Source organism: Wickerhamomyces anomalus (genome assembly GCF_001661255.1).
Source record: "Wickerhamomyces anomalus NRRL Y-366-8 unplaced genomic scaffold WICANscaffold_1, whole genome shotgun sequence".
In the NCBI taxonomy this organism is placed as follows: Eukaryota; Fungi; Ascomycota; class Saccharomycetes; order Phaffomycetales; family Wickerhamomycetaceae; genus Hansenula; species Hansenula anomala.
In genome coordinates, this window is record NW_017567110.1 from 281,827 (window position 1) to 294,427 (window position 12,601).

Genomic DNA, 12,601 nt, shown 5'->3' on the forward strand with positions numbered 1-12,601 from the left:
AGTCAAGGAAAACATCAACATGAATATTATAGAATTATAGAACAATATTAAGTATTATAGCTTTATAATACACTCCTTAATTCACACCGTAGTTGGCTTTCTTTTACCATATTTCTCCTCCCAAGCATCATAACTACCTTCTCCACTAGTATATTTGTAAACGATATAAATACCATGGATAATAGATCCAATACCAACTAAAAACAGTAACAAGATATTGATTATAGTGTCACTACCCTTTGGTGAAACAATTAAAGTGGAAATTGGTGGGAAAATGAAACATAGTAAGTATAATCCAAATTTAGCACATCCTCCGAATTTCTTTGGTTCAGGTGGGATGTTACCGTGTTGAACAACGACGTATGGCTGACCTTGACCTTGACCTTGACCTTGGCTTTGCTGCTGAGATTGTTTGTATTGGTCTTGGGATGATTGTTGTGGTTGTTGTTCTTGAATTGGTTGTTGAGGTTGAGGTTGATGATAATCTTGTTGCTGTTGGACTGGCTGTGGATTATAACCTGGTTGGTTGTAAGGCTGGTTCTTCTCGTTGTAACTTGGTGGCTGATCTGACATTCTTTCAATTGAGCTCTTTAATTGTTGTTAACCGCTGTGTTGATGATGTTGTTGAAGATGAAGAAACTGAGATTTTGACGTTTTTTTTAAAAACAGTCGAATAAAAAATTTGTGTACAAAGGAAACAGAGCTCAGCCATGTTACAAAGGTCTGTGGAAATGCATCCAATAGCCAAGTGCCAATGCGCTGAGACCGGCTACATTTAATTTCAGATTGCATTGGACTTAATACAGAATAACATGGGCTTTTTCTTATAACGTTTGGGCTATGTACCCTCATTGACAGATTGAGGGTGACCAAAAGGTACCAATCCAAGATCTATCCAAATCTACAGCATCAAGGTATTAGAATATTCAAGTATTAAAATATTAAGCTATAAAAGTATTAATCAGTTATCTGTTATCATTATTATCATCATACACCTTCTTATATCATCAAGATCTCAATCAGTTCTTAAACATTCCCACCAGATGGTCTCTTTTCATTCTTATGGCCATACTTCTTGATCCAAGCACCATAACTCTTTTCACCACTAGTGTATTTATAAACAACATAAATCGAATGGAACAAAGCGCCAACACCGAAAAGGAATAATAAACATAAATTGATGAAAATGTCATTAGCGTCAGTAGCGACAATTATAACTGGGATTGGAGGGATGATAACACTGATGTATAACAAGACTTTGGATAAAGTTGAGTATTGTCTTGGTTGTTCTGGCTGTTCTGGGTGTTGAACAATAACGACAGGCTGTTGAGACTGTTGTTGTTGTTGTTGTTGAGGCTGTTGTTGTTGTTGTTCTGGGTATTTGTAGTCTCCTGGTTGGGTATTCATGGTTGGTTAAAGAGTAATGAATTGTAGAAAGAGCCTTGAAAGAAAGAGAATTGGATGCCTAGTTACTCTTTATATAACTCAGATCATTGTTGGTCTCTTCAGAAGTTAAAACACGTTCAGAACACGTACATTGGCGATGCGTATTGGGTCTGTTGTATTATTATTTGATGACCTTAGGGCATGTTCTATTCGCGATCAACCATAGTCATATTCATGAGGCTAGTGCACCGTGTCCATCATGAGTCATGGCCATAAGTGTGAGAGAGGACAGCCTTCTTTCTTCTTCAGTCCAGATTCAGCTAATGTTGCCAGTTGGTTTTGTGCTTTGTGAAAACATTTCAATGGTTATAACTTAACTCATGTTTTGAAACCAAAGAGACACACATGCATTTCGTAAAATACTCAGTGCACATCTTCACAGAACACGATTAAACAAATTGAAACTTTATACTTTCAAGGCGACAATCGTTTTAAATGATCAATCGGATCGACTAAATATAATCATGTTAATGAGATAGATAAAGTGAACGTGGTGAAGCTTTACAAAGATATTTGATGGTTTTCAAAGTGTGTACCTCAAGTTACTCGGACCACGAAGTAACAAACATCACGATCAATGACGAATGTGTCATTATTAATAAAATTCAAGAAAGTATTTGAATCAAACGAACGCCCATCTTAAGAATCGAGAGCCATTAACATTCATCAGCAGAACATCATCATGACAACCTATAAAAAAGCTCTACTTCTAATTGACATCCAAAATGACTATTTCCAGGATCAAAATGGTAAATACCCACTAGTCAACATTAATGAAGCTGCTCAGCAATCCTCAATTCTATTAAACTCCATAAGAAAAGATCATAAAGATGTTTTAATCATCCATATTCGTCATATTGAACAAGATCCAAATGCCCCTTTCTTTGTTAAAGATTCTTCAGGTGCTAAAATCAATGATATCGTTACTCCACAAAATGATGAGATTATCATAACTAAACATCATCCAAACTCTTTTATCGAAACAGGACTTCAAAACACATTAGAGGAGCATGGTGTAAAAGAATTAATTATCGTTGGTGCAATGACTCATATGTGTGTTCAGGGAACTGCAAGAAGTGGTGCTGAATTAGGTTATGATGTTGTTGTGGTTAAAGATGCAATTGCTACAAGAGATTTAGACTTTGATGGGAAAGTTGTTTCTGCTGAACAAGTTACAACTACTGTTTTGTCAACTTTGTCATTTTTATATGGTAAAGTTTCTAGTGTTGATGAAGTATTGGAGAATCTGGGATAAAAATGTGCTGTATCATTATATGTGAGTAGACGTTTAAAGTTTTGCTTGATTATAATTCATTAATTGTAGAGTACATATGAGTGATCATATCAGTGGGAAAATATAAGTCAAGATGATCATGAATCAAATTGCAAATCAAACAAAACATATTATATCTGCTTTGTTATTTGACAAAATTACCCAATCACATTGTAAATAATATTCACATATACACATAACTTGGTGAGAACAGGTGCATAAATAGCATCTTATAACATCAAAAGCTTATGGGATAAGTTAGAATGGGTTCCTAACCGCGAGTCAATGTTTTAATTCATGATCTGTGATTTATAACATATAATATCAGACGTACGTCTAAAGCAAAAATCAAACTTTTGCTCAAAGGAAAGAGATGTTTAATCTAGCTTATTGTCATTGTCAGAAACCATTTAATAACACGAAGTTAAACATGAGCTGAAAAGTATCAATGGATACATCGACATCATTCTCCTGTAAAGAATATTCTGGGTCTATTACAAGCTATAAATCCGAAAATTTTTTTTTTTTTTTTACTAAAAAATTTACCTGTATTTTCTAATTACTTACTAAGCTATATAGAGCCACAGGGTTTGGATTTATCTCAAAATATTTGATTTCAAAATAATTGCTGTGTAACTAATTTTCAATTCCTCGATCCACCATCTATTCGCGAAAATAGATCAGGATCAGGATTCAGGTGCGCAAGTTGTGAAGTTGTAAAAGCAGTCTTTTCATGAGTCAATATAGATACATCTCAATGTTTATCCTATTTCAATGTGTAATCAGGTCGTTTTTATTACATGCATTTCATAATTCTAACAGCCCCCTGTTCTTTAATTGGTTGTGCTTGAATTAATTTTCGATCATTAATTACCTGCTTTTTCTAACCAGAAAGCTACAAGGATCAAATCGAAGTGTTAAAGTACTCTACATTCCAATAAAGCTTTTGAGTATAAATGCATTAGTGATCTCTTCAACCAGCTTGCAAACTAAACGAACCACAACATGTATTCTATAATTTGACAAAGCTAATCGAATCACACAATCTAAGCTTATCTAGAGTTCAGACTAAGACCTCTTTGAAAACTGTTTCTTTTGCCTCCTAGTGCAGACAAACTGACACAGTACGCGGCATATCAAGATACACAGTCAAAAAAAGGACGTTGAACAGAGAAGCCATGGTTGAGGATCCCAGCAAGCTCGTTTTTATTATTTCAATCGTCTTTGGTTGGGCTAGTTAGTATGCATACGAAGAGTATTCCCAAAACTATCCAGTGAACTCACAGAACATTAATCAGATGGACGTTAGTAACGCCATTCTAAATGGCTATTTAAACGATGACGAATTTTGGCTTTCTGGTATGTTCTTTAAACAACTTTAGTCTAAAGATTAACCGAAATTTAATTGTCCTGTAGGTTTAGTAAAGGGTCAAGTTGATGCAAACGTCGAATCTTTTTTAACCATAATTCGCGAATGTCACAGAGAAACAAATTGATCGTGATTCGTGAGATCGTGAAATCAATTAATTGATTAAAAGTGCATTTCTTCGAACAAAGAAGGAACTTGTATCTTCTTGAATGAGAAAATTATATGAGCGTTTTAGTGAATGTTATACACTACTTGAAATTTAGATACAGTAGGCCTTGGGAAACTTGAAGTTACTAATACGCGCATACACTGCCATCTTGATACGTGTCATCTGCCGTTTCGACTTTTCGAGAACAAAATGTAAACAAAACCACCTGAACCTGTAACGATGAAAAGAATAATGGTGAACCAGATTGATGGAGCAGATAATGTTGACTATATCCCTTTGAATGAGTTCAAGTCATTAGCGTATTATGAAGCATTATTCTTGAAAGATCCACAGCTGGCCCCAGTTATCCAAGAAAACATCTGTATCATAGCTGATAATTTAGGTGATGGTGAATCTAATTGGGATGATGTTCCTAGTGACATACTAAGAGATATCCCCTTCGGAAGAATGGACCTTGAAACTTTTGATAGCTCTCAAACAACAGCTGATTATTTTATAATATTTGTCCATTATGTTGGAAGTTCCGAATTAGCCAATTTGATCAAGACCCTTGTTGAAAATAAAAAATTCCATCAATTGAATATCTATAACAACGAAACGTTTTATGAATTTGACAAGCATTTCAAGGATATTCCAAATGATCCATATTTAGAATTCTTAAATTATGATGAACAAGATACATATTTAATAGAGGTTGGCACTGAACAATGTTTATTTTTTGCTGGAGATTCACCTAATTTTGATTACTTGATGGGAACACATGAAGGTGTATTGAAGAAAGCGTGCTCCTCCCCAACATGCTTGAACCTAATCATTGAAATCAAAAGCAAGACCCCAAGGAACCTGATTTTCAAGTGTCAAAAATTCCCAAAGTTGGTCAACACTACTGTGAATTGCAATGGTAACTCATCTTCAATCACTTTTGAAGGCTGCAATATTGGGCCTTCTGGCCTTCCAATTGTTTGATGGATGCAGGAATAGAATTTGAACCAGTGATTCAAAAGGTCTGGATTCAAAATCAAAGAGAGTCATAGCAACAAGCGCAAGGCTCCAAGTTCCAACATTCTTGAAGGACACGTCTCAAGGCACACTATTGTACCATGAATCCTGATTTGTGTCTTCTTTTGTTTACTTTTCGAGTATTGACGCGTCTTTTTATTCTGTGGGGTGATTTCGTTTTGTTATTATGCACGACCATTGTTTACATATTTAAACACCTTGATTCCCATACACTGATTCTTCCCTTCATTCTCAATCTATACTCAATCAACAAACAATGTCTGAAGCTGAATTACCTTACTGTGATCCTGTGGATCAGAATTTGAAGTCGACGGAAGGTATTGCACCAACAGAAGATTCCCACAATTCAACAGTCTTGAAAGATACAACAAATATAATTACTCCAACTGATCCAAAATCTATTGCAAATTCTAATGCTGGTGAAGGTTTAACAGACGATAAATTGCAACACGTCAAAGTTTCTCATTGGGATGCTGAAGAATTAAGATATTTTTGTCAAAAACTGGCTGGACTTTCAGAATATAAAGTTCCAAATAAGAGTAGACTAAATATGGAAGGAAGAAAGTTGTTGGGAGATTACATGTCTCAAAGATTCCCATTAGCAGCCAAGGCTAAAAAATTTGAACCTCAAAAGATTGAACATGAACTTTCATTATTAGTGGATGATTATATCAATGGGTTTTTAGCTGTCAAGCAACATTCAACCAACTCAACATATTCACCTGAATTGAATCATTTTGTTTACAATACAATGAATCCAGTTGAAACAGAGGAATATAAAGAAGCATTGACAAATGAAATCCTGAACCTTACAGCCACACCTCATGAAAAAAGGGAAAGGCTCAAAAGAACAAGAATCCATAGAATGTTTCATGATGATGTCTCAATCTATCTTGATGTTGGTAAATTCTTAGGTATTGACAACAATGAACAATATAAAACCACTAGTGTCAATTCCCCACCGCCACAACAACAAGCAGGGCCTGTAAACCAATGTGATAGCATGAATGAATGGATTGAGCATTTGAAAATGAATGAAGAAAAAGAACAAGCTGTATTTCTTTCATTTTTGAAATATTTACTTTCAGAGGAAATGATTACAAGAGATGATCTATTTAAATTGATAATGAATACTAAACCTACTGATCCATTAATGATACTTTGCACCAATGAAAATATAGGTATTGATGAAAAATTGACAATGCTTAGAGAAGATTTGGCTAGATTGCAATAGAATCTTTAGTCGAATTGGTATCAACAGTGACTTCCAAAGCAACATTATTTACCTTTCAAAACATTATTTTTCGAGATCAATACGTATGAATAAATATTCAATTATTATGGCGCACCAAACCATTGTAGAATACAACCACCTCAAGAATCAATTAAAACGTAGATATTCAGCTTTAATCTTCGTATAAAACTGGAGTCACGTGAAATATTTTTTGCTTATTAATCTATTACATAACATTTTGACCAAATTCGAACGAAGAGACACAACATCAAATCAAACATCAACAACATTTGAATACAATAACCTAAACACTCCATAAGGGCGCAAGAATAATGGACAATTTCAAGTTTGAGGCACTGGTATCTTCAATTGAAACAGGTCAAGTTGCTAGAACCCTTCTCTCTTACCATATCAACCTTTACAAGTTCATCATCAATAAATCATCACCAATTGATTCAAATTCACAAACATTCATATTACAGCAATTGGAGTCTCAGATAGATTATTTCCAAGATGATAAGAATAAGGAAAAATTAGATCTCGTTTCACAGCCATTAAGAGTGGCAATTGCTAAAAACTATGTCACCATATTGGGATTGAATAAGCATAAGTTGTTTGATACAACAAATAGATTTGTCACGTTATTTGCAGATATATCAAAGAAAAAATCACATTATACAGCATTGAAAAACCTAAGTTGTGTGGTATTGTCATTTATCTATGAAAGTTTCGGTCATGAATTGCTTTCATTTGTTGCACTTTTAAATTCTACAATTTTGAGGTATCTAAAGAAAAATCAAGAATCAAAAACTATAATAGCTGATTATTCATTAAACTTATCTAATTTACTATCAGTGATACTGAGAAACGGTGGTATCGCAGAACTCGATGAATCTATCACCACAAAATTTCTCAAGCTCTTCAAACATACAATCAATGATGACTCAAGCTCTGTTCAACTCATCGCGAACCTTTATGAATCATGGGGAATCATTTCCACTCACAAGAAGCCAGAACATTCAGTTTATCAACTAGCCCATTCATCGGCTATTCTAGCTGGTCTAGGTTCCAAAGAAAAAATCATCAGAGTCTCTTGTGCCAAAGCCTTAGCAGAATCTCTCAAATTGGTTTCATTTAAGCTCAAAACAGTTTTCAGCATTTACATTGAACTTTATATCGAAGGGAATCTTTTCGCTAAAGTTGGAATCACAGAATCAATAATACAGTTTTTGCATTTACATGTTGCTGAAGAATATGAATATTTCTTAAATCATTTTGAAGAAGTTTTATCATTATTATTATCTATTTTTGATCATGAAAGAGTCCATTCAGCTTCAAGAAACTGTACATCAAGAATAATCAACCAGATTGACTATATTTTTGAAACATTGCTAAAACTAACAGGTGAATCTGGGCAAAGAATGATTTTTGATAAATTATTCAAAAGTTATTTGAATTCAGAGGAAAAAGAACATCCGTTCAAGATAATCACTGTGTTAAAAATTGTTAAGAAAGTTTTAAGCAACTTGTCAAGTCTTTCTGAGGCTGATTTAGAATATTATCAAATTACAATGATGAAACTCTGTACATCTCCTAATTTTGAAATAAGGATACATTCGGTTGAAATTATTAAAACTTTTGCTGCAGGGTTCCCGCATTTGATTAATGAACTTTTGGATACCTCCTTCAATGAATTGGCCAATAATTATAAACAAGCTTCAGAAAAAAGATTAAACTTTGTAAAAACTCATGGATTGTCGTTAATCATTGCAAACTTGATATCATTAGCTGATAAAGATTATGTACCATTTGAATTGATTTTGAACATTTGGGATCTTGTTACATCCAAATTAAGAGCTAAAAACCAAAGCCTTAAGGATAGTGTTGTTTATTATACAATCTTAACAAGTTGGATTGTCATGTGTGGTTTATTCAATTATCAAGATCCAGAATTTCTGGAGTCTAAGAAAGTTGAATTCATTTCACTGTGGGAAAATCTTGATTTCATTAAGCCAGATGTTACATTACCTGATGAGTTATTCAAAGCTTTGGAAGTTGAAAGCCACTCATTGACCGCATTGTTGAATTTCCTATCAAACATTAATATCGATTCTAAGATTGCTCTTGATTTTGCTGGATTTTTGAGTAAGAGAAAAACAATCATCAGTACAATTATACCAGAGACAAAAGAGATTGAAAACTTGTTAAATCTTGTTGATCAAAGAATTTTGGAAATCTATTTGAAAATCATTCACTTGATTAAAAATGATGTTAACAGTTTGGTATTGATTCAAGCTATCAAAAACTTTGCCAATCTACCAAACTATGAAGTTGTCAAAAATGAAAAATTAGACTTGTGGCAAATCGATGATGGATTCTCGAATGGGTTAACAAGTAAATTCAGAGGTTATGAAATTGATGAACTCAATATCAAATACTCAACCCCTCAGTCGACAAAGATCAACTCCACTGATTATTCAATTGATACAGTTGCATTACCACCAGGTTCTATAGAGCTCAATTCTGTTAAAAGTTGGCTAACTACTTCAACATGGATAGACGAACTTGAACTAACAACATTACAGCCAATCAGTCCATCTTTGACAAATGATTTCTTCATAACAATCTATGGCGATTCACAATATTCACTGAAAAACAACTATTCGTTACCACCGTCTACTGTTATTGTTGATACTTCAATTGAAATCTTATCATTAGCATTCCCATATTTGAGTACCAAAGTTCAGCTATCATTGATTGAAAACATGAGATCTTTTATCCTTTCCAAAAATATCAATGAAGCAACAAAGACTACAGTTTCGATCAATTGTTCTGTTGCAATCCATGGATTTTTAAGTGTTGCCCAGTCGGAAGGTTTGAAATTTGATCAATCAGTTGGCTCATCTGTGCTTGACGTTCTGAGAACGCTATATGAAACATATCCATCACCATATCTATTGAATTTGAACTCTGATTCCATTGGTATCATCATATCCAAAACTTCATTATCTGAACAGATTCCGATTTTCATCAAAAAAATTGTGGATGATCAGCAGTCAGGTTCAAGATCCTTCAGTTCATTGGTTTTAGCTGCTATCTATAAGTACAACTCTTCTCATTTTAGTCAAATATTTGAAATATTAATGAAGTTGGCATCAGATCCACATCCAACAGTCCATTCTTGGACTTTTGATGCCCTTTCTACTCTAATTGAGAAACATGTTGCTATGAATGTTGGTAAAGCTAAAGAAATGATTTCAATGTTGGAGATGTTCTTCCTAGATGATAACTATGGTGCTTTCAATAAATCAGCTGCAATGTCAAATTTGAATGTGAATGTTGATTCCAACAAAGTGTTAGCCAAATTGTTGAGACATATTATAAACAGTTTAGGTCCAGGAGTTAAGGATCTTGATGAAGTATCAAAGCAAACTTTACAAAATCTGATAAACGGTTTATTATTTTATTATAATGATGAAGTTATTCAAAGTGAAATTATTAAACTTGTTCAAGAGTTGATAATTTATGATATAAATGCTATTGATAAACAAATTTTGATTGACTTGATCGAATTCAACATCTCTAATAATTTGGTGAATGTCATTGGAACCGGTCTGACTTTGCCTCTTTATGGTGAAAAAAATGAGATTTTTCCAGTGACAAGTTCTTTCAAAGTGTTTGGTGTTTCATTGGATTTGTTGTTCCAAATCGTTAAAACAAGCGAAGATAAGCAGTTTTTGTCACAAGTTGAATACCTAATCTGGATTGCGTTGGAGACTTATCCGGAATCTACATTGTTGAATAAGATGATTAAAGAATGGTTAGATTCAACATATGATATCAGTTGGTTTGCTAAATTGCAGAGGTTATTCAATGTTTCTAAAAGAACACTACATGAAAAGCTTTTCAATAATTATAAAGCAATCTTGTCCAAATACACTCACAAGAAAGTTGAAGTTGATGTCAATGATGAAGAGGCCCAATCAATCGCCAAGAAAGGTGAAGGTGAGGAAGAAGATAGTAAGAGTAATGAATCAGTCAATTGGAAATTCAAGATTGTTCTCCTTGGCTATATCAGGCAATTACTGGGCTATACTCAGCGTGATTCAAAGTTATACACCCAATTATCTTCAAAAGTTTCAGATCTCATCAAAATATCATTCAGTAGCTCTACATCAACAATTAATGAATTGAGGTTACTAGGTATTGAGTTATTAGGTGATGTTATAAATAATTATGCAAGTGCAAAAGATCCAATATACCCTACTATGTCATTATTAGAACAACAACAAGCTCAAATCACTTCTGCATTAGTTCCAGCCTTCCATTATGATAGCACACCGATTATTGCTAGTAAGGCAATTACTGTTGTTGCAAACTTTATTGGATCACGTATTGTGAAGATTAATAGACTTGGAAGAATTTTGAAGATTTTAACTGATTCACTTGATGATTTACATGAATCGGATGATTTTAAACTACAAGATGTTCATATTACAAGTATTAGAGGTCAAAGAAGAGTGAAATTGTCTGTTTTGAATGCATGGGCTGAATTGAAGATTTTAGCTACAAGTAACGAAGATGCTGAGTTGAATGCACTAATTGAAGAACATCTTGATGTTTTGTTACCATTATGGGTTGCTACTTTGAAAGAATTTGCAATCATCAAACATGGTTCTGGTGATGAGCATGCTGAACATGATATTGAATTATATGAAAGATGTTGGATCAATTTTGTGGATGTTGTTGGATGTATTGTCGAAGTTGATGAGACTAAAATCGTGGATCTATTGCAGAATGATTCGTTCGGATTTTTTTTCATGTTGTATGCACAAGCTATTCATTCAATGATTGGACATGACCATATGAAAGTGAGAACTTTGAAAGCTCTTTCTAAAGTTTTAAGCTATAAGAAATTGGTTGAGTTGATTCTACAGGATGAAATCTTTAGTGAGAGTATAGAAGTATTTGAAAGATTGATCTTGACTGGTAACATTGAAGAGCAGAGTGAAATTTTGAACATCACATCAAAGATCTTTTTGAATTTTTTTGAATCAAGTCTCTCTCGTGAAGAATTGGAGTCTTATGTCGATAAATTATTTGAGTTGGTCAGAGTCAATATTCAAAGTATCATTCGCTTAGTTCCTTACTTGCAGCCTGAAAACAATAGAATTTCTACTGAAGTTGAGGAATTGAATCCATCTGAACAACAATTGTTGAAGAAGTCATTTGCATTGATCAACAAAATGCTTGCAAGATTCCCTGATATGATAAAGGTTGATCTTTACTCAAGTCTGTTGAAGCTTGTTTTACTAGTATATGAAGATCATGATCGTCTGGTGTTAAGAAACCAAGTTATTCCTTCAATTTTGCCAATACTCAAATCTCTTTTGCAAGAGCTGGTTGATATGAATGACATGGTTACAATCAACAATTTCTATCAATCCATTAGACCACATTTGAAAGTTTCTCAAGACGTCACATCAAATATCAACTCTTTGCTTTCTATGGGTGTTTTATTAAGCACATCCAATGATATTTTAAGATTAAATGATGATGATATTGATTTCATAGCCACTAATTTGGCAAACGGGTTGATTGATGATAATACTGTCGCAATAGCTACACAATCAATCAAGTCTGTGATTTCAAAGAAATCTAAATTGAATGAAGCAATAGTTAAAAGTTTGATTCCAAAGATTCTTGAGCATTTGTTAAAGGGAACAATTTCAGATCCAAGGCTATCTATTGAACTTTTCATCTTGACGATTAAACAGGTCCAATCTGAGGAAAAACAAATACCCTTATTCACCATTTTAATTCCAACGTTGATATTTATCAGCAATAAATCACCAGATTACACTACATACCTCCACAAAAAGATGATTTCATTAATCCAGTTGAATCCACAAGTCTTCAAGACTGTTGTCAATGAAATTTTGACTCCAGATCAACGCGTTGAGACTGAAAAATTAGTCAAACTGGAAGGGCAGGCAACAAGCCTTGAGCAAGTGGAGCATGAACAAATAAGATTGAAGACATTTGATATTTAGAGGTTTTTTAAAAGTTTATATTTAGATACATTCTGTA

At 33.6% G+C, this 12,601-nt stretch overlaps 6 protein-coding genes across 6 annotated transcripts; 4 read left to right on the forward strand and 2 right to left on the reverse strand.

Annotated features, from left to right (window-relative positions):
* Window positions 1-81: 81 nt before the first annotated feature.
* WICANDRAFT_59750 (YqaE/Pmp3 family membrane protein) lies at window positions 82-573 on the reverse strand (the record flags this gene model as incomplete). The annotated part of the gene is made up of 1 exon (XM_019182867.1): window positions 82-573. The coding sequence occupies one exon, from the start codon at window positions 571-573 to the stop codon at window positions 82-84; it is 492 nt and encodes a 163-aa protein (XP_019040874.1).
* A 453-nt stretch (window positions 574-1,026) lies between these two features.
* WICANDRAFT_81908 (uncharacterized protein) lies at window positions 1,027-1,407 on the reverse strand (the record flags this gene model as incomplete). Its single annotated transcript, XM_019185309.1, has 1 exon — window positions 1,027-1,407. One exon carries the CDS (start codon window positions 1,405-1,407, stop codon window positions 1,027-1,029), a length of 381 nt encoding a protein of 126 aa, XP_019040875.1.
* A 721-nt stretch (window positions 1,408-2,128) lies between these two features.
* Window positions 2,129-2,701, forward strand: WICANDRAFT_75875 (cysteine hydrolase family protein; the record flags this gene model as incomplete). The annotated part of the gene is made up of 1 exon (XM_019184278.1): window positions 2,129-2,701. One exon carries the CDS (start codon window positions 2,129-2,131, stop codon window positions 2,699-2,701), a length of 573 nt encoding a protein of 190 aa, XP_019040876.1.
* Window positions 2,702-4,476: 1,775 nt separating this feature from the next.
* Window positions 4,477-5,223, forward strand: WICANDRAFT_75876 (uncharacterized protein; the record flags this gene model as incomplete). The annotated part of the gene is made up of 1 exon (XM_019184279.1): window positions 4,477-5,223. One exon carries the CDS (start codon window positions 4,477-4,479, stop codon window positions 5,221-5,223), a length of 747 nt encoding a protein of 248 aa, XP_019040877.1.
* Window positions 5,224-5,533: 310 nt separating this feature from the next.
* WICANDRAFT_75877 (uncharacterized protein) lies at window positions 5,534-6,511 on the forward strand (the record flags this gene model as incomplete). Its single annotated transcript, XM_019184280.1, has 1 exon — window positions 5,534-6,511. One exon carries the CDS (start codon window positions 5,534-5,536, stop codon window positions 6,509-6,511), a length of 978 nt encoding a protein of 325 aa, XP_019040878.1.
* A 332-nt stretch (window positions 6,512-6,843) lies between these two features.
* LAA1 (AP-1 complex accessory protein LAA1) lies at window positions 6,844-12,564 on the forward strand (the record flags this gene model as incomplete). Its single annotated transcript, XM_019184281.1, has 1 exon — window positions 6,844-12,564. One exon carries the CDS (start codon window positions 6,844-6,846, stop codon window positions 12,562-12,564), a length of 5,721 nt encoding a protein of 1,906 aa, XP_019040879.1.
* Between the last annotated feature and the right edge of the window lie 37 nt (window positions 12,565-12,601).